At 41.5% G+C, this 21113-nt stretch overlaps 3 protein-coding genes across 4 annotated transcripts; 2 read left to right on the top strand and 1 right to left on the bottom strand.

The window, feature by feature from the left end:
- The first annotated feature begins 455 nt into the window (after window positions 1-455).
- On the top strand, window positions 456-5243 carry prpf38a (pre-mRNA processing factor 38A). Of its 2 annotated transcripts, XM_079220561.1 has the most exons (10): window positions 456-589; window positions 1371-1530; window positions 1858-1979; window positions 2622-2707; window positions 2810-2920; window positions 3027-3139; window positions 3255-3281; window positions 3379-3470; window positions 4339-4387; window positions 4755-5243. In XM_079220561.1, the coding sequence occupies exons 1-10, from the start codon at window positions 460-462 to the stop codon at window positions 4798-4800; spliced, it is 936 nt and encodes a 311-aa protein (XP_079076687.1). In that variant the 5' UTR covers window positions 456-459; the 3' UTR covers window positions 4801-5243. The 2 variants fall into 2 exon arrangements, with proteins under 2 accessions (XP_079076687.1, XP_079076686.1); XM_079220560.1 differs by having other exon boundaries at window positions 2622-2920.
- Window positions 5244-6780: 1537 nt separating this feature from the next.
- On the bottom strand, window positions 6781-9913 carry LOC306739512 (interferon-induced protein with tetratricopeptide repeats 1-like; the record flags this gene model as incomplete). The annotated part of the gene is made up of 2 exons (XM_079221533.1): window positions 6781-8107; window positions 9819-9913. 2 exons carry the CDS (start codon window positions 9911-9913, stop codon window positions 6781-6783), a joined length of 1422 nt encoding a protein of 473 aa, XP_079077659.1.
- Window positions 9914-11618: 1705 nt separating this feature from the next.
- Window positions 11619-19982, top strand: trmt1l (tRNA methyltransferase 1-like; the record flags this gene model as incomplete). The annotated part of the gene is made up of 16 exons (XM_079221532.1): window positions 11619-11679; window positions 12600-12701; window positions 12829-12891; window positions 13195-13308; window positions 14227-14291; window positions 14713-14869; window positions 15222-15342; window positions 15455-15534; window positions 15817-16078; window positions 16556-16768; window positions 16858-17048; window positions 17147-17213; window positions 17859-18022; window positions 18115-18180; window positions 18776-18902; window positions 19416-19982. 16 exons carry the CDS (start codon window positions 11619-11621, stop codon window positions 19564-19566), a joined length of 2004 nt encoding a protein of 667 aa, XP_079077658.1. The 3' UTR covers window positions 19567-19982.
- Between the last annotated feature and the right edge of the window lie 1131 nt (window positions 19983-21113).

The raw sequence follows: 21113 nt of genomic DNA, 5'->3' as shown, positions 1-21113 counted from the left end.
AAAACTCAATAACTAAAAATATTTAAAAAGTCTCACATTGTTCTAATAGTATGTTTTTAATTTATACATAGTGGTGGCAGAAACCTGCTCGTTTTACTCGTAGACATATAAATGTGTTCTAGCTTTAAATGGTCGAGCTCTTTTTCCTATTTGGTGAAAATAGCATGTTCCCTTATGGCCTATTGAACATGTACACAGTGAGGATTTATTTCACTTGTTTTTCTCCCTGCATTTTCGTTTTTTATTGTTGTTGGTTCGGTTTTAGTAAACTCAAACCTGTGCGCCTCCGCTCAGCATTCTCTACGTAGAGAAACAGCGACACCTGCCGACCGATTTGGAGAATGATGCTTTAATTCTGAAAAACCAAAAAGCCAACAGGAAGTTACAGTTATTCTGTTTCCGGTGGTGAATCCCAGGCGGTTGCGGTTGTGCTAGCAGAGTAATTCATTTTTTATTCCGATGGCAAACAGAACCGTTAAGGATGCGAACAGCATCCACGGGACCAACCCGCAGTATCTGGTGGAGAAAATCATCCGGACTCGAATCTACGAGTCTAAATACTGGAAAGAGGAGTGTTTCGGTCTCACGGGTGAGTCGCGTGTTAGCTAGTGAGCTAACGGCTAGTGACTGTTCGGCTAGTGACTGATATGCTAGTGACCGTTCTCTAACTAGCTAGCTAACTAAAGCAATTTAATGCGTACAAAACGTTTCGTGCATTTCTCTCTCTAACGTTTACGGAACCACGTGTGTCACTTTAGTATAGTTTAGAGCATTGCTTACTCTATATCTGTTTATAAATATCTTTAACTTATGAGTAAGCTAAAGCTAAGCGTGTTGATTCACGTTCCTACAAACCAAAATGTACTCTTGTAACTGTTTATTTTGTCTGACTAAAAGCTAAAAACACTAAGTCACTTTGCAACAGTGTGAGACAGATCAGGGCTGCTATTCACGTTAAGCTGCTGGTTATTTACCCTTTATATATGTATATTAGTTAAACGAAGGCAATCATCACATTTTAAAAGATGTAAGCAAGATGTCTTTGGTGTGTTTTACTTGTTGAGCGACAAATAAGTGAAATTGTCATATCGGTCCATCGGTTGATCCTTAAAACACTCTGCTAGATACAGGTGAGATTTGTCGTTTGCTTTTGACTAGAGAATGAACCAAACTTAAGTACCTTGACACCTCCCACATACGGGTTTATACTCTCTCTTCCTGGGAAGGGGAATCTCAATGTAACACCATACAAATGAATATTTGAATACAAAAGTGAGCCTACATGTTTTGGTGTCCACAGTTTGTTTTGTGTCCTGTTGTGTTTCACAATGACTGGTGAACAAAGTGTGTGCATGTTGTGTGATTCACAGCTGAGCTGGTTGTGGACAAAGCCATGGAGCTGAAGTATGTTGGTGGAGTTTTTGGGGGAAACATAAAGCCCACTCCTTTCCTCTGCCTCACGCTGAAGATGCTGCAGATTCAACCGGAAAAAGACATTATTGTCGAGTTCATCAAAAATGAGGATTTCAAGTGAGTTTCAATATATTTAGAGAACAAAGTTAATACTGGCTCTCTAGTCCCTGACTTGCTCTTCAGATAAAAAAGGATTGTCAATTTAAATCTAAAATGGCGAGAAAGTGGAAAAATATATACGACAAGCACACTATTATTGTTATAGGACTTTGTATTTCTACAGACACATTTTGAGAGAAAAAAAAGAAATTCTAGAAACTATAGAAGTCGGACAGACAGCCACTGTGGGGGGGGCGAGGTTATGTTTTCCTTGAACAGTATACAAACAGGACATGTCGAGCATAAATAATATCTACTTTGTTGATATTTTTCTCTCTCTCTTAGATATGTCCGTTTACTTGGAGCGATGTACATGAGGTTAACTGGCACTGCAGTGGATTGCTACAAATACCTGGAGCCGCTGTACAACGATTACAGAAGAGTCAAGAGTCAGAACCGAAATGGAGGTAAAGTGACACTGATAGCCTTCTTCCATGACAGAAGGAAATACCCACCTATCACCAATGAACAGTTTTCAGATTTACATGTTTGCATCTTGTTTATTTGCTCATGCTTATCGAGAAAGGAACGAGAATGGTGCATCCTGTCACCGACTCAACCAGAAGTATAACGTCAAGGGTTTGAACTCTGGATATTAAGATGAGATAAGCTCTTATTGATCCACCTTAAGTTTATGGAGCATTTATATTGTGGATATTAAAGTATGTTCTAATAAATAGATTGTATTGTAAAGAGGTCTGCAGACTCTCAGTCCCCATTTTTCGGTATAAAACTAATTTAGCTTTTTTTTTATCTACAAATAATTCTCTAAATAAAACTGTTTTCACAGTGGAGCTGTTCCATATCTAACTATACAAGCGCCAAACCGATCTCCCACCAGACTTTTGGAATAAAACCCTTCAATAGCCCTCAGAACTGAGAAGTTGGCTCAAGATTTAATTAAGATGAAACATTCTCTCAGTACAGTGAGCGTTTCATTCTTTTGGTTCACTAATTAAACTCCAGGTAGTGTTTAATGAGACTGGACCCTGGTTATGTGGTGGTAAATGATGTTTGATAAAATGTTTGTATTTTTTTTGGGGTTTCAGAGTTTGAGTTGATGCACGTGGACGAGTTCATTGACGATCTTCTTCATGAAGAGAGGATGTGTGACATCATTCTGCCCCGACTTCAGGTACGTTTACACCTCGTCTGTTCACACACACACACACACACACACACACTCCAAGTGCAGATTCAAGTGCCCACACCACTGATGTGTGTTTGTGTCTTACAGAAAAGACACGTCCTCGAGGAGGCTGAGATGTTAGATCCACGTATTAGCGCTCTGGAGGAAGATCTGGATGAGGTGGAGAGCAGTGAAGAAGAAGACGAGGAAGAGGAGAAGGTAATAATGTGTAATGAACCTTGTTGCTGTGAAGTGAATAATACTGATTGGCAATGGCAGATAAGATATGATGATAGATACGTGTTTGTGTTTTTCTCACCTGCAGCCGGAGAGACTGCAGAGCCCTGAGCCTCACAGACGGCGTGATGGTTACCGTGACAACGACAGGCCTCGTCGCTCTCCATCGCCTCGTTACAGACGCAGTCGCTCACCCAGACGGTTTGTGTTTTGAATTATCCAAAACAAGACATTTCCACAGCTCCCTTTTGTAAAGTGATTGTAAATCGTGGATTCATCTCTGAATCAATTCTTCTGTGTTTATTTATTTTTCCAGGAGGAGCAGATCTCCGAAGAGGCGAAGGCATGTTGGCATTTACTTGAAATCCTTTGTCACCTTTTTAAATATAACACATGTAGCTCACGCCTATGTATATCTTTTGTTGCGTGTACTTGCGTAGCCCGTCGCCCCGGAGAGACCGCCATCGCAGCAAGAGCCCCCGCCGCCACCGCAGCCGGTCCAGAGACAGACGCCACCGCTCCAAATCTCCAGGTAAAGAAATGGAGACGAACAAAATGTTTGTCAAAGATAAACAGACAAAGATTAGGTTCTATTCTTGGCCAATAGAGGGTGTAAAATAATAGATGTGATGGTGTTAGCGTGTGCATGCTGGGTCTCAGTGTATACGGGGAGCTCGTTTTGATACAACCCTAACAAGCTTATTTTGAGCTCTCAGAAAAGCTTTGAACAAAAGCCACAGCAAGATAAAAGTGAGATTAAATATGGTTATGTTTCCTCCATTTTCTTCCCAGTGGTCACGTAGTAGGGTGGAAGTGATGTGTCTTCATTTCAATGCAGATGATATGCAAATATATCTTTCTGTCACCTCTAGTGATACAAGTAGTCTGACTTCCCTAAAGACGGCTGTTTTCCAATAATGATGTGCATCTACATGCAAGATGTCAAAATCTAAATGTTTACTGCACTGATCCACTGCCGTGCATCACATGACACACATTTTAAACCGAGCAGGTCTGCTTTGCTTTTGCTGCTTTTAAATGCCGTAACTTCAATTCTGGATATTTTGTGAGTTGAATTAAGATCCAATTAATTTAATTTATTGTTTTTGCATAGGTTCTCTAACTGCATGTGCACTAAACTGCAGCCTGCTGTGAACCCCACAGTGAATACACAATATTCATCTGAGGAGGTTATTTTTTTCAGTTCAGGAATTTTTAAAAGCTGTCACCAAAACAACCAGACATATTTCTTCAATTTGGTGTTTTTTATTTTAATTTGAATTCAACGTAACACAGAAGTTCTTTTAATGATCACGTAGAAGAGAAATGAACGTCTTACTTTATGTGATGATTTGACGAAGGTTGATTGGTACTCATTCTATCATTATTTTTTTAACCAGGTCACCACAGAAGCCACAGACATCGCAGCCACTCAAAGTCCCCAGAGAGGTGAGTGTTGCTACTGTTGTTATAACTAAAGTATGCAAATCTATTTGCATGTGTGGGGCTGGGTATCATTTGTTTGTTTTATGATAAATTATGTTAAGAGTTCCGGTTCAGGAACGGAGTGTCATTACCAATGATGTCCTTTAAAAAAAAAAGAAGAAAAAATATATATATCAGGACTTCTTGATACATTTTAGTCTGTACCAAAACAAGTCTGTAGTAGTTTTCTGCAGTTTTTCTATTTTTCACTCTTATCGCATGATCGTCGTCTTTTATGTTCCTGGATATCTCCGGTGTTGTTAGCAATGAGATGAGAACCATTTGTTTGATTAATTCCATTTGACTTCATTTTGTTTCTTCTCCATCACAGGAGTTCAAAAAAGAGTCACAAGAAGAGTCGACGAGGAATCGAGTGATCTCCCTTTCACTTTTTTTTTTATTTTACCTCTGAACTGTCAGAGAACTTGCTTCTAATTCTTGTACGAAATTCGTTTTTTATTTTATTTCAAATTTTACAAGTAATTTCAACTTTAGATGATGGACCACTGACCGGTCTGTAAGATATTACAATGCAAAGCCCTCAGGTTTTGTGTGTGTGTGTGTGTGTGTGTGTGTGTGTGTGTGTGTGTGTGTGTGTGTGTGTGTGTGTGTGTGTGTGTGTGTGTGTGTGTGTGTGTGTGTGTGTGTGTGTGTGTGTGTGCGCGCCACATCTAATCACTCACCCTATCTGCAGCCTTTCAGTCTCATCTTGTGGTTCCAACCCTTTGAGAGTTCTCCCTGTTTAAGTTCTGGCCATTATCGATCACTTTGGGATCTGTGTAAATGTAGAAAATGTGTTTCTGTATGTTAAGAATGAGCTTCACACTCTTGACCTGACATTCGTCAGAAAATAAAGACCCTGATTCATTAGTTTTGTGTTTTGGGAAGTTTGTTTGATTCCTGAGGAGGAAAAGGACACACGACTTCTGATTGAAGCTTCTGGGATTTTTATTTACAATAAACTTTCAGGTAAAATAACATGCAAAAAATATGACAGCAGTGTTTACATGCTACACTGTATGGCAAGAATGCTGAATTTGTCTTTGGGGAAAAATACTTCAATTAAATATATATATATATAGCTCCAATAACGTCTTCAATATCTATCAAAAAGATCAGCCCTTTTCCGCATGTGCTGTATGAGGCGGTCTACGCAGCATTAACGAACCAATGAGACGTAGGATTTTAAATCGCCCACAGGGAGAAAAAAAAAGAAATCTACAATCCAACGTTGTAAGGGCTACTTATAAACATTTTAGTGAAACGTTAAAATCGCCACAGCAAGTTAGGGAGTTTACGAAAATAATTAAACCTAACGATACATATATATATATATATTTTTTTTAAACCACAGCTCTCATCTCACAAGAGATACGGTATTGTAGCAATTTTAATTAATTTAATCGACCATGTGGTTGCGGAGATGTGCAAGGTGCTGTTTTTAAAAACACCCTCTTTTTTTTGTGGAAAAAGAGGCGAAACAGTGTGCGGTGCTAAACCAGAAAGTATCTTTAGCAGTAGCTTTCAAGAGCTGTAGTTTGATTCACATCCATCACTGTAGAGTACTGCAAGATTGTGTAGAGTACATTCATTTATTGTAAGGTAACCAGAACAAAAACACAACTTCAACAAGATTTCTTAGTGTACACATTTTATATTTAATAGTATTAGTAGGCAATTGTGTACAACTGAGACATAGCTTGACATACTTTATATCCATACAATCAGTTGCATTTGGCTGTAATATTCATTTTACAGGCTCCATCAAATTAACTATTACATTATGAGAGAATTAAATATTCCCCAACCCAGTAGGAATATAAACACTCTTGCATGAACTTAAAATACAGTGTTCAGAGGGGAAAACACACATGAAAGGAACATAATAAACACAACATCTGATCAATATCTATTGTAATAAACCAAATAATATTTAATTAAGGTAATGACATTGAGACATGTCCACAGTAGATGTTATTTAAAAGAGAAGTGTTATTGAATGATTCAGACTGTCATAGAAATAGAGTGTACTACTTCTAACAAAAAACAAGGTTTTTAATATATTTTTTTTACGCCTTCTTTCCCCATTGACTACAAACATGCAAAAACTTGCAGACACCTGCCTTTAAAGGATGCAATTATTTGGGTAATGCAATACCTTTTTGCATAGCATTTTCTTTCTCCAGATTTAGAAACAGTGATTGTTTGTAATAAACCAAATAATATGTAATTATGGTAATGATATGGAGACATGTCCACAGTCGATGATCAGTGTTATTGAATGATTCATGAAAGAGAGTGTACTACTAACAAATGGCAAGGGTTTTAATATAATTGTTGCATTCCATTTTCTTTCTTCAGATGTTGTAAAAAACAAACACTGGCTCTTGCAGGTTTGTCAGAAACTCCTTTATTTCTCCACACATTCGGTTCCTGCTTCTATCTTTGATCTTCTCCAGAATGTTGATGCTGTTCTCACGATAGAAGGATTGATGCGGTATCGCTGCCGCCTTCATGTGATACTGTATTGACTTGTTTTCATCCCGTTGATCGTAGTTTAAATATCTTGCGTATTGGTGGTAGAGGACCTGTTTGTCTGCAGGTTTCAGATCCCTTCTTAGCAGATCCTGGTACATCTGTTCAGCTTCAGCCATGCCGTGTTCGGACTTTGCATGTATATTTGCAAGGTCTATTTTCTTCAGAAGTGAAGAATGAGGGTAGAGAGAAATCACCTCCTCATGGAGACTGACTGCTCTGTCTGTCGTACTTTTCTTTGGGCGACTGTCGCAGAAATAAATGATCTTCCATTTGTAGCAGAGTGCAGCACATCTCTTCAGATAACGCTTATCTGGATGGTGCTTCAGAGCCTCCTCTGCCAAATCAATGGCCTCATCAATATTTACATAGTTTCTGTAAGCCCTTAGTATCACTTTTATACCACTGTAGCTGCTGACGGGATTTCTCAAAACCTTTTCGACCAACTCATGTGCTTCATCCTCAACATCTTCTCCTTTCTTTGCACGTTGCTGAAGGTAGTAAGCAGCGAGATACAAGTTCTCTGGATCCTGTTCCATGGCGACTCTCACTTTCTCCAAGAAGTCAGCCGGCGGCCCTGTGTCGCTGTGCTTAAAGGCCCTCGCTAACCCTATGACGTGACTGGTGTTCCACTCCACCATGTCCGGCTGCATTCTGATGGCTCTCTGGAAGTAATCTGCCACCAGCTCTCTGTCTGCTCTGAACTTCAGCAGGGTCCAGGCTTTCTCAGCGTAGGTCTCTGCATGGAGCTCGTCCTGCGATGGTGATGGGTAATTCTTCATCAGGGCGTCAACCTTTGACAGGTAAGCCTCGCTCTCTGCTTGGTCTCCCAGGTGGTGGTGCAGCCAAGCCAGGTTCCCGTAGTTCACCACTAACCAGGGACCGTCATCTGCATTTCTCATCTGGCTGAAGGCCTCTGCAGCCTTGTTGAAGAAACTCTGGGCGTCTTCGGTGGAGCCCAGCTTGTACTGAATGAACCCCTGAAGGTTGTAGATGTGACCCAGCCAGCTGTTTCCCTCCTCCGTGCCGATGTCCACCAGCTTGTCGTTTATATATAAAAGTTTGGTTTTGTTGGGCTCCAGATCCCAGGTGAAGTGGCACTGCAGGGCCTCCAGTTTTGCCACCAGTGTTGTTTGACTCTGATCAGCACTGATGGGGAATAACAATACAAAATATTAATAGAAACACACAGCTGGAAAGAAAAAGTACAGGATAAAAGGGTAGTACAGAAAAAGGGTAATAGGTAAAGAAGGAAAACTTGAAAGAGAAAGTGATGAGGACAAAGGAAGGCAAATGAGTGGATGTAGTGGTAGGAATGAGGGAATTAGGTAAATGGGACAATGGAGAGGAGGAATGGATAAGAAAAGAGGTATGAGAATACACAAAATAAAAAACTTGAAGAAAAAGAAGACACAAAGGCTGAAAGAAAACACAAAGATGAACGAAGTAAGCAATGAATAAAGAAATAAGTAAAGAAAGGTAGGATGCTAGGATGCAATCCGTAAACACAGTTATAAATGTTTAATTCTTGATTAATAAGCTTGGGTTTTCATACTTCATAAATGATTGATTCGCCATTTGTAAATTAAGTATTAAGGACTTATAGATGATTAATAAGATCATTTATAAAGTGTTAGTAAATGATAAAAAATGCTGCAATTCATGATTAATTCAGTAGTTACTACTCGTTAGTTAAGCATTAGTTAAGTATGTTCTGTGACCTCTAAAGTGAAGACAATTTATGCCTTACAAAGCCTTTAAGTGCTGTGGCCACCAGGACCAAGGACAAGGGGTTGTATTGATAAAATAACTGGGTTGGCTGTGATCCATCCACATATATTATGTTCAACATAATATATTGTACCCAAGTATACTTTTGCATCATAATTCTCCAAAAAGCAATATGACACTATGAAGGAGTTGTAACAGTGTGGTTATAAGTATGCTCATTCCGCCCAGTACCGGGCCGTGGGGCCCTTGGTACCGAGCCGTGGGGCCCTTGGTACCGGGCCGTGGGGCCCTTGGTACCGGGCCGCACAGAAAGAATGAATGAAAGATTAAAATTAAATTAAAACATTTTATTGTGAAAAAGGACCGGATACATCCGTCAGTGGTAACCTCAGACGGAACCCCTTGACACATGTCAAGATGTTACGTTACTCTAAAAATGAAATTTAAGTCTGTTTCAACTTTGTCGGTGTTCTGGATTAAAACCAAGGCAGAGTATCCTGAGATCGCCAAAAAAGCACGAAAACATGCGTCCATTTCAACATCCTGTCTTTGTGCAGCGGGTTATGAGTTAAGCAGTAGACTATAGACTAAAGGTTTAGTTAGGAGTAGACTGGACATAACGAACACACGTCAGGTGTCACCGCTCCCGTCTCTCCGAGGTCAGACCCGGTCCGTGAATATATTGTCTTCACGTAACCGGTCCGTGACGCATAAAGGTTTGTGACCGCTGGACTAAAGGATGTAGAGGGAAAATGCAGAATATTGTGATTCGCAAAACCTGCTTGGTGGCGTCTGTGTTCCAACACAGTCCCAGATGTGTTTATTTTTCTTCTAAAGATGGATTTGATTTTGTAGCGAGTAACGAAGGTTTCAGGGGAAATGTATCGGAGTAAAAGTACCAGTTTTCTTTGCAAAAAGTAGTGAAGTAAAAGTAAACAGAAATATAAATAGTAAAGTAGAGGACAGATATCCCAAAAAACTACTTAAGTACAGTAACGAAGTATTTCTACTTCGTTACTATACACCACTGGTTATTCCCCACAGGCCTTCAGAACTTTGGGTTCGGGTCCCACAGCCTTGTGGGGGTTCACCTTCTTCAAAGCTTTCAGGACCTGCGTGTGTGTGTCACCTGAAAGGCAATGTCCGTGGGGTGCAGGGGGCTTTTGAGGGTGTGTCTGTATACAGCCTGTCGAACCTGGCATAGAAGGTGTGGCAGGGTGGCATCTCGGGGGTCTGCGGTTGTTGTGATTCTCCTATAGTTTGTGACAGATTGTATCGATTCGTTGTTGCAGCCCTAGTTCACACCTTCCTGTCCTTTTCTTCCTTCCTACCTTCCTTGCCTCTTTCAGCCATCTTTTCTTTCTCCCTAGGGTTAGGGCAGTGGTTCTCAAACTTTTTTTGCCACGCCCCCACTTTGGAGGGAGAAAATTGTTCATGCCAACAAACTAAGGAACACTTGTGCCACTGATGGGCATGGCCCCCCAGCACCATATTAATATTAATGCTCTTCATCAATTTTCTGCCAGCTTTGAGGCACTGCTTTTACTCAAGTAGTATTTTAATAGGTGACTTTTACTTTTACTGGAGTAATTTTCCAGTAAGGTATCTTTACTTTTACTCAAGTACGGCTTTTGGGTACTTTATACACCATTGGGAATAACTAGCTGGTGTGTATACTGACATCTTCAACCTGTCACTATCCCAGGCTGTAGTCCCCCGTATTCTCAAATCCGCCATCATCATACCAGTCCCCAAAAGACCAGACACACCCACCCTAAATTACTTCAGGCCAGTGGCACTCACACCAGTCGCCATGAAGTGCTTAGTAAAACTAGTTCTCACACATATCAACCACACGGTCCCAGACTTTGTCTACCCCCTCCAGTTTGCCTACTGGAGGCAAAAAAAAAGGCTCTGCAAAGAGTCATAAAGACTGCAGAGAGGATCACAGGGACGCAACTTCCTTCCATGGACTCAATGTATGTCAGTGTTTCCCCCAGCGTTATGATAGGGGGACATCATAGTCAGAGGCGGTCTTAACATAGAGGCATAGGTAGGCGGCTGCTTGGGGCCCCCTACCAGTGGTCGTAGTAGGGGGCCCCCCAACCAATCTCAAAAAGAAAAGAAAAAGCCCCTTATCATCATGAACGCTTCAAAAGCATGGTCAATTGTATTAATATTCTTAAGAAATACGCTGAAACGTTGAAGTAGTAGTTAAAATGTCCAGTTCATGGTTATCTGTTGTGTCCCTACACCCCCTACTTACAAAATGAAATGGACTAGTCCGTAACGGTGGACGGTATATATATAATAGCCTATGATTATGCAACATTGGGTTAAATTTTGAAACCCGATATGCCACATTTTCATGGCTGCACCTTCTCATCAAATAAAACTAGTAAGATGTCATGTGCATTATCTTAAACACATTTACACATGGAGTACAGTATATGTGTGTACACTCTGAGCAGAGCCCTTAACTTAGATGGTTAACTGGGGACACCTTCATTACGACGCTCTGCTGCCACCTGCTGGTTGGTGTTGCCTGGTTACTGGTTGGTGAACATCACACAGTAAAACACTTTTCGACACAAAATCTCATATCACATTTTTAGATATTGCCCCATTACCGTGGCGATATTGTTTTTCCAGTGGTATTTGTTAAATTCTTTCATTTGAATGTGTCTCTTAACTGTACACCGTTTTATGTATATATTTATTTATATCAACACTTTATTGCATTCTAATCTAAGTGTTGATATTTAGGCTATGTTTAACCTATGTTGTAAAATGAAGAACAAATTAACCTTGTAACTTTGTACATTTATCCATGTTGTTCAATTCAACAGCAATTTACGTTTCCAAACTGCGCAGTTTACGTAACACACGTACGACGGAGCATATCCTGCGTATGTTGCTGTCGTTAGCAATGGCGGAGCTCGCAGAGGCAGACGCTGCTCAGCTTCACCAGGAGGACGCCGATATCAAACGTAAGTAAATTGCCACCGTTAGTCGTCTGAACTCCGCCTTCTGGGCCGTCGAGTGGAGAATAAACTACAGCTCAGTCGTCGTCAGCGCGGCGCAGTGAATTTACGGAGAATTTCAGTTTGTAACTGCTTAACTAAACGAGGGCCTCACCACGGAGCTCCGCCATGGGACCCAAATAGTCAACAATGACAGCGTCAGAAGCGCTGGAGCTAACATTAGCTCGACCGTTGTCGTTAACTGTTACTTCCAACAGTGTATCTCTACACAGAGCCTTAACAACAGTGTGGGTTTGGGCTGTACTACAGTTTAGGATGACACGGTCTCACGACGGAGCTGCACTACGGGACCGCTCAGTTCGGCCATCAGCTGTCTTATTCATTATTGACTGATTTGACGGTTCGATGTGGTTTTAGTTTCAGAACAAAAGGAAACAACAGTCCACTGGCGATAGCTAAACTTCAGAGGATGGCGGGGTTCAGAAGTGACGAGAAGATGCTGTTTGTAGGCTATGTATGTTGTGTCAACAAACAGTGGGAGCAGATCTATAGCAAGTATATTAGACTTATAATATAGAGCTGTACTTATGGAGAAGTTGAGCACTCAAAGCGCTTTAACACTACTAGTCATCATTCACACACTGATGGCAGGAGCTACCATGCTCAGGACTAACTAACATTCATACACCAAGAGCAATTTAAGGGTTAAGTGTCTTGCTCACGGTGCCAGGGATCGAACCACCGATCCTCTGATTGAAGGACATGAAACTTCTCAAAACAAGTCTAGCTGAACTAATTAATATTTTTCGTAAAAAGCTTTTAATGAACTGTGTGTACCTGTAAATTCCATATTGTCCACTCAAAGACATAATCAGCTTAAAGAAACATAATCAAAAATAAAAAACGTTCCTCTTCTGTCTGTGAAGATGGTGGAGACGCACCATCAGTTGGTGACCAAGCTGCAGAACAGGCAGTGAAGACTGAAGCTGCCGAAGACAGCGATGCCAAATCCTCAACCACAACTACTGGTGAATTAATAAACGCTGTTTCTGTGTATTGATTGGTTGACATCAGTGACGGCGTCCTAGCGTCTATATTCACTGACATTAAGGATGAAACCTTTGTTTTGAAAGTATTGTCCTTTTCCACAAACAGAGAGACACATCTCCATCCAAACTAAATTGGAGGGACTCGAGGGGCTGGTTGACCTCAATGGTGGTAAGTTCAGTTCTGCAGGAAATCTTCATCATCCCTCTCTCTTTCTCTGCTTATCTTATTTTTTAATAATATAAATCAGGCGACATAGAATAATAATTAGAGGACATGTTGACTTATTCATTTTATGCAAAAAATGTACTTCTAAGTGGGTATTTTTTGGGCTTGATAGTAAATAAAACATCTAGTTTTGGAGTTGGATGGTACAAATTTAATTTTTGCCATACTTTTCCATTTAAATACAGTTTCTTGACATTTATAGACCAAGCAGCCATGCTTATTGATTTTGTGTATTTCGGTTATCAGCGGGGCGTAAATCGTGTCCTCTGTGTCCTGAGGAGAAGTTCAAAGCCTGCTACAGCCACAAGCTCCGCCGACACCTGCAGAACCTCCACTGGAAAGTCTACGTGGAGTTTGAAGGTAGGAATGTAATCCGGTCTGGCTCACAGTCGGCGGTCCAGTTCATCCCAGAGATTTTGGATGGGGTTCAGGTCAGAGCTCTGGACAGGCCATTCAAGACATTGTCATGTTGAAACCGGAACGAGACAAAAACTGTTGACACAAAGTTGCAACAAAACTGATGTCCAAAGGCTTTGTACATTTTCTGGTTTTATAGAAAAAGAAGCAACGATTAACGACACCTGTATCCAGCAAACTGTCATAGGTTAGTGTTGAAATATCAAGTACAAGTAGATGCATTGTATTTTCTGCTTTTAATTGTTTCACATTGTTGTGAATGTAATTCCATTGGCAGTTTTGTCATTGTCATAATTTCTTTGTAATTTCCATAGATTATAGAACACAATTATACTGTAAGCCAGTGTTTTTCAACCTTTTTTTGAGCCGCGACACATTTTCTACAACAAAAAAATCCGCGGCACACCAACAGCCAAAAGAGTTAAAAATGTCACATTGTAGCATAACACAGCATATATGGTAGGTATTTATTGCGCTACCTACTGGCATGGAAGACAATGGGAAACAATGGGAAATTATTTATGGCAACTAAATAATATATTTTTTTTGGACCGATTAAGTGTAATTGGCCATTTTCCCACGGCACACCTGACGATCTCTCACGGTGGTTGGAAATCACTGCTATAAGAAATGCAGCCTCGAGCCTGAGAACAGCTCCAGAAAAAGTGGACGGTCCTCACACCTTTGGCCATACAGTGAAAGGTGTCTGGATGTCTGAAAAAGTAAACAAAGCAAAGAAAAGTAATGATTTCCAGAAAGCGTACAAAGAACATGTGTGTGAAAGTGTCTGATATCTTGGTCTGAGTAATTCATCAAATCATAATTAATTATTGTTGACGTTTGACCCTTGATCTTTAACAGGCCAGAGAATGTGCATCTGCCACCTGCCCTGCAGAAACCTGAAGCCCAGCCTCAGTGGAGATCAGGTGAGAAACGAGACACACAAACCGTCTGCCGCTCAAATTCCCTTCATTTTGGAACAATAGAAACACTGCGGCTTCAAGCCGCAAAGCCACAGATGGACTCATTCATGTCGATCACTTTACACAAACGTATCTTATTGTGTTGCAGTGGCACTTTATTGTTGTTCATGCGTTGTATTGATTCACTCACACGATGCAGCAATGGTCGTTGCAGACAGCCCTGACGGAGAGCTGCACTCTACTGAGTGCTCCTTTTCTAGTTACTTCATTTCACAGGAAATTTGGTTCAAATTCTGAATTGGTAATTATTGCATTTTAAGGACACTTCTCCCTCTTGCCACATGACAAAACTGTAAAATAGACGCGTTTGGTTTCTTCTTTCACCTCGAAATTGAAATTCTCTGACCGATATTTTGTTCTCCAGGCATCGGGGAGACACGTGGCTCACTACCACTGTGTGGTGTGTTCTGTGACCATCGCCCGCAAGACGGACATGATCAGCCACCTGAAGCGGCACGTCAACAAAGGAGAGACTGAAGCCAGCTACTCCGGGAGCTCGGACGTCCCGTTTGAGGAGCCGGGTAAGAAGCACCGGCACCGTCTCGGCACATGGGGACTCTGTAGAGACGGATAAAAAAAGGCCCACATCCTGCAAACTCTCTGCCAATACCATGTTGCTGCATGGTATACATCATTGATTTCGTCAAACTTCCAAGGAAACATAAATGTTTACTTCACATACGTATAAGCTGTGGCAAAACCAGAACCTTCCATCCTAAACGAGAGCCATTAGTGCCTCAGTAGCCCTCTCGGTCCTGGCACCACTTTGAGTTTGTTAATCCCCAGAGATTCCTTTATCCTTACTGTATGCAACAAAACACAAACAGTGATTATCTTTCTGCGTGACTTTAGTGGGTTAAATGTGTTCGTCAGCTCCGTCTGGTCAGGCATATGAAATCATGAAAGAACTTGGAACCAACGTCCAGCTCCTCCCGAACCACACCACGCCGCAGAAGAGCGACACTTACTTCAACCGCAAGATGAAGACCAACAGGTCGGCACGCACTCGAGACATGACATGACAAAACCATGTGTGCGGATTTTTGCTTTATGTGAACTGTGATCATGATCATCCTTTTAAAGCAGAGTTTGTTTGTGTGTTTCAGGCAGCTGGTGTTCTGTGCGCTGGCGGTTCTGGCGGAGGAGAGAAACCCGCTTGAGTGTCTGGACGCTTTTGGAGCCACAGGTGGGACAGCAAAGTTCTCCGGAAACAATAAAATAGCGTTAAAAAAAAGTACCACAAAAAAAGTTCCACAAGTTAATACCACAAAACATCTCTTTTTACATCTTATTGTGAATTAGTACCTTTTGGACCAACTGTCAAATGTAAAAAAATAAAAAATAAATTGAGATGTGCAAAAAGTCCTAATTTACATTACGCCCTGGAAATATTTGTTGATAAAATGTTCCCAGACCGTCGCTCTAACGTTACACCTCCACCATGTGTCTGCTGTGCGTTTCCTCTCAGGAATTATGGGCCTCCAGTGGGCGAAGCACCTTCATAACGCCGTCAAAGTCACCATAACGGATATCAACGACACGTGCATCAAAATGATCAAAGAGAACTGCGAGCTCAACCACATCCGGGTGGATGGAGGCTCACGTGGCTCCCGAGGCCCCCGGGGGCCCGACGGGGCCGGCAGCGAAGTCGAGGGAGAGCCCGTCGCCACGGTGGAGGTCGTCAAGATGGACGCCAACGTCACCATGCACATGTGGCCCTTTGACTACATGTAAGTAGGAAGGGTTTAGCTTGTTGGTCAGATCACTATATATAGTCCTGTATTAATACTTTCGGAAACGTGTTTGGGTGGAGGATAATTTATCCTTGTGACATGTTCCTTCATTACCATGAACACACACACTGTGGGGAAAATAGTCCCCCAAAAATACACTATTTCCTTCTGTTTGTTTGACTAAAAACTACAGGGACTGGCTGTTTAAGGAAATTGCTGAACCTATTTTTTAGGAAACTTTATATATTTGTGAGGTGATTTTTATTTTTAAGATTACGCCTCCTGTAGGAACCAATGGGCTTGGAGCTGAGAGCCACAGACAGGAATTTAGTCACTTGTTGGTTTGAGGCTGAACATGACATTTGTTTATTATTTTTGGTTGAGTTTTTTTAAATTCTGCAGAATAATATAATGCGTCCTAATTGTTTGCCGTTAAGGGATTGAATCAGTCTCTTTCTCTCTTGCATCCTTCAGCCACTTGGATCCGTTCGGGACAGCAGTGAACTACCTGGACGCCGCCTTCAGGAACGTCCGGAACCTGGGCATCATCTCTGTGACGTCCACGGACACGGGCTCTCTGTACTCCAAGGCTCCCAACGTCACCCTGCGTCACTACGGCTGTCACATCGTGCGCACCGAGTACTACAAAGAGCTGGCAGCGCGCATGGTGGTGGCCACTATGGCCAGGTAGGACTTTTTAAACTCGTGGTATGTGTCTGTCCCTGACGTGATACTTGACCTGAAAGAAAAATTGTAATCCTCGCTGTCTGTTGTAGAGCGGCGGCTCGCTGTAACAAAGGCATCGAGGTGCTGCTGGCGGTGGCGTTGGAGCACTTCGTCCTGGTGGTGGTGAGAGTCCTCAGAGGTCCCACACAGGCCGACGAGTCGGCGAAGAAGTTGCGGAAACTGGTCCACTGTCAGTGGTGTGAGGAGAGAGTCTTCCTCAAACTGGGAAACATGGTGGACGGTGAGTTCACTGTCTGTTATCGAGTGCTGGCATTCATAAATATATCAATTAAATAATAGAAAGAAAGAAAATCATGTCCTTTTTTGTATTTCCTCCAGACACGCTGCCCTGCAACTGTCATGGAAGTCTGCCTGGAAGGACAGCAGTGCAGCTGGGACCGTTATGGTAAACTCCTCCCTCAGCATCACTGACACAGCAGCATCCGTACCTCACTGAGCTGTATGAACGGTCACTAAATACAGCGTCTACTTCAGATGTCCTCATTTTGGCACCATCTGTTGTGGGCAACAAACCAAATTTCGGAATGAAAAAATGAAGATTATCGAGAGACACTACCGTTGGAAACTGTAATCTCAGTCCTTAAAAGTTTGATTGGGTGTACAGTCTGAGGACTACTCTATATGTTTGAATGGTCTTTCAGGCTTTAGATAGTCCTCTTTACAAATGTTACTTTCTATGAAGGGTCTGTTTTGTACTTGGAGAACAAAACTCTGTGCAATGGTTCAACCAGACTGACAATTGAACGGGCAGAATGGGACAAAGATCCCTCTGAGCAGCAGTTGAATAAGGATCACCAGTTATTAGTAAAAGAAACTGGAAGCGTAGCATCAAAATGTGTGCACAATAAGGCAGCCTATGACAAGATGGACTAAATGAAAGTTTGAATAATTCTTGAAAACTATTTCAAGTGAAAATAAAGAATTTGGTTCTGTTGAAATGTTGTCTTATTGAAGGAAAGAAGAACTCATTCCAAACTTTTCTGTGTGTGTGTGTGTGTGTGTGTGTGTGTGCGCGCTTGTGCGTGTCCAGGTCTGGTCCTCTGTTTAACACGGGCTTCCTGAGGAGGATGCTGTCGGCGGCAGTGCAGCACAGCATGGACGACATCCAGACGCTCGTCAAAAATCTCATCTGCGAGTCCAACTGCACCACCCTCAAGTCTTTAGTCCACGGGCCGGCCGCTCTCACCAACCAGGGTGAATCGATCCCGCCTCATCTGTCGCGCGCGTCTGATGTTTGCGTAACGAAACGCCTCGCTGACGGGTAACATTGTGTCTCCTCTCTGCAGTGGAGTGTGGCGTCGTCATCAAGACCTTACAGAGCGGAGCGGAGTCAGGTCCTGCCGAGCAGCCTGGTGAGACCTGTGTGATCTTCTGAAGTTCTTATCAAATTTAATTTATTTGCATAAAAACAGATATACAATTAAAATTTTAACCACATATATACACAATGCCAGGTATGTGAACAAGCTACATGGTAAGGATCACACGTCTGAATGAGAAGTGGCATATATCTATGCTTGTACAATATCGTAATACAGGTGAGTGTTTCTGGTCCATTCATGTCCTTGATTTATGCAAAAAGTAGTTAAGCCAAATTCCTTGTTCCTTCCTCAGCCGCGAGGTGATAGATAGCCAAGATTCTCAGGTTTATTTAGTTGAGTCCCTTGACTAGCAGCAGCGTCCACACCCGCTCTTTTCCACATTGAATGTGATGCCTCAACGGTTTTTGTTGTCGCGGCAGCGTCACGATCGTTAACCCAAAATTCAGTCTGGCAGATTTGCTGTCTTTGGAAACTTTGAGATCTGTACTAGATTTTTTTTAAATGGCGCTATGAGGTTTGAACAAGCAGCATGAGTCACTGCTGGGTTTAGCACAGTCTCACATGGATCCCTCTCAGTTTAGGTTTCCGCTCCGATGTGATTTTCTTTCTGTCTTTCTTGCCGCAGGTAAGAGGAAGACAGCAGAAGAGTCGGGGAATGTACTGAAGAAGATGAAGTGCGATGGGTCTCTGGACCACCCGCCCTTCTACTACAGCATCCACCGCCACAGCATCAGAGGCATGAACATGCCCAAGTAAGTGACCTATGACCTCAGATGTTTTATAGTGTCCTCTGTCGGAACCACACTCAAACCAACAATGATGGTATCTGCTCACAAGTATTGTGTGCATATCAGAGCCCGATATATCTTCTTCCTCTGTGCCATTGAGCTCCATTGTTGTCCACAAACTATAAAAAAAACACACCAGTGAGCACTGGGTGACATGTTCTTTCTTTCCCATGAGCACACACACTAGTTAATTTAGGCTCAATCCCACAGACGCCGTCGTGCCGCCAGAAACACTCGCCGGAGCACCAAATGCAGATTAATTCGCTGCTGAAAATAGTCCTCAACAAATGCACTATTTCCTCCTGTTTGATTAAAAACTGCAGTGACCAGCTGTTGAAGGAAATTACTGAGCCTTTCCTTTTTTAAATATAAAGCTGTATATTTGTGAGGTGTTTTTTAAACTGAGCTGAGAGCCGCAGATGGGAAGATTTTGTTCAAGATTATTATTATTGGTAGTAAGTGTTTTTATCTTTACAGGTTGAACAAGTTCCTTCAGTACCTGACGGAGGCAGGCTTCAAGGTGAGTCGGACTCACTTTGACCCGACGGGGGTTCGAACCGACGCCACGCTGGAGCAGTTTAAGTCTGTCCTCACCAAGTACAGCGTCCCCACGGAGAAGACTGTGTGAGGAACGAGCAGGAAGGAGGTTGATTCACCCACAACATTCCACGCTTTGATGAACAAAATATTTCTGCTCGTCTCGTTTCTACTCCACTCGGACTGTTTCTATTAACCGAAACAAAGTTCTGACTGCACTGATATGGAACACAAACCCACCAACAGCTCTATGTGGATGTGCATACACTAGAACAAAGTAGTAATCGGATGTAATCGAACCAAAACGTTATTAAAACTGCAAACCAAACTGATCCTGCTGCACAAATGAGCCCAACTGATCCACTGTTTCTATTTATTTCCGACTTCTCTTGAAAATTCTTGAGTTACCAGGTTGTTTTTTTTCTTTTCTAGATGGTTTTCATCATCTATTTTTGGTTTTATTTCTCCTGTCTTTATAAAGGCAAAATAAAGTTTTATCTGCAAAGCCTCTATTGTCATGTATGTGATGTCCTGCAATTCTTTGAGTCTGAGAGAAAAACGCGCACAGATGTATTTCTAAGACTTCTAAACAGTTCGAGGTCTAATAGGAGCACAGAACAACCACAGTTTTTGTAACTTTGAGGAGAGAACTTCATTAATCCCGATATGAAATATGAATAGAAAGAATTTAATAGAAAGCTAAGGCAATGAAATGAAATAAATTACTAAACAGAGATCATGCAACGCAAGTTTATTATTATTATGAAAGTTTAGTGCAATGATCAAATAGTCACAAGGGAAATTTCATTGAACGGCAAATGGCGCTGATTTAAAAGAGTGTCTATGAGTTTGGTTCAGATGGATCATGCAAAGAGAAGTGGTGCTTCTGTGTATTTAGTCTGGATTTATAGGGACGGAAAATCAGACCTGAACCCAGACCGATGAGACCTGAGAACCCGAGAGGTCTGGACGGTTCCCGGAGAAGCAGATCAGACAAAAAGACACTCGAGAGGGAGAAAAGAAACTAACTGAATTAAGACTAGAACAGTTTTGTTTTTTTGAAACAACAGCTGCATTAAAGCCTTTGTCCTAGTTAAGCTGCATCTGGATAAACTGTGTTTTGTTTGGCTGTGTGTGAATGTGTCTCTGTTGGAGCTGGAGATTGATTTTCATTGGTTCTTGCCCTGTTGCAGCGGGTGATACTGGACTCTGTTGGTTCTGAACCTCACGGGAGCATCAACACATACTTTAAGTACCAAATGCAAAAGTACTCATTATGATGAATGTCTCATTTCTGAATAATATATATATATATATATATATATATATATATATATATATATATATATATTATATTATAATCATTGATTCACTTTAAGGCTGCAGCTGGTAAATATAGATAATTTAAATTACTGCTGTTGAACATAATACACACAAAACATCATAATGAATTAGTCTTTTTATAATTTGTATCATTTATCTGAATAAGTAAAGTAACTAATTTCTAATAAACGTAGTGATGTAAAAAGCACAATATGTCCCTCTGAGGAATCAAGTAACATAAAATGTACATGTAAATACAGTAAGTAAAACACTTTCCACCACTGCAAAAGATGACATATTATTTTTTATCTGAGA

This window comes from Taurulus bubalis (genome assembly GCF_910589615.1).
Source record: "Taurulus bubalis genome assembly, chromosome: 7".
NCBI lineage: Eukaryota > Metazoa > Chordata > Actinopteri > Perciformes > Cottidae > Taurulus > Taurulus bubalis.
This window is presented reverse-complemented; position numbering and strand designations above follow the sequence as displayed.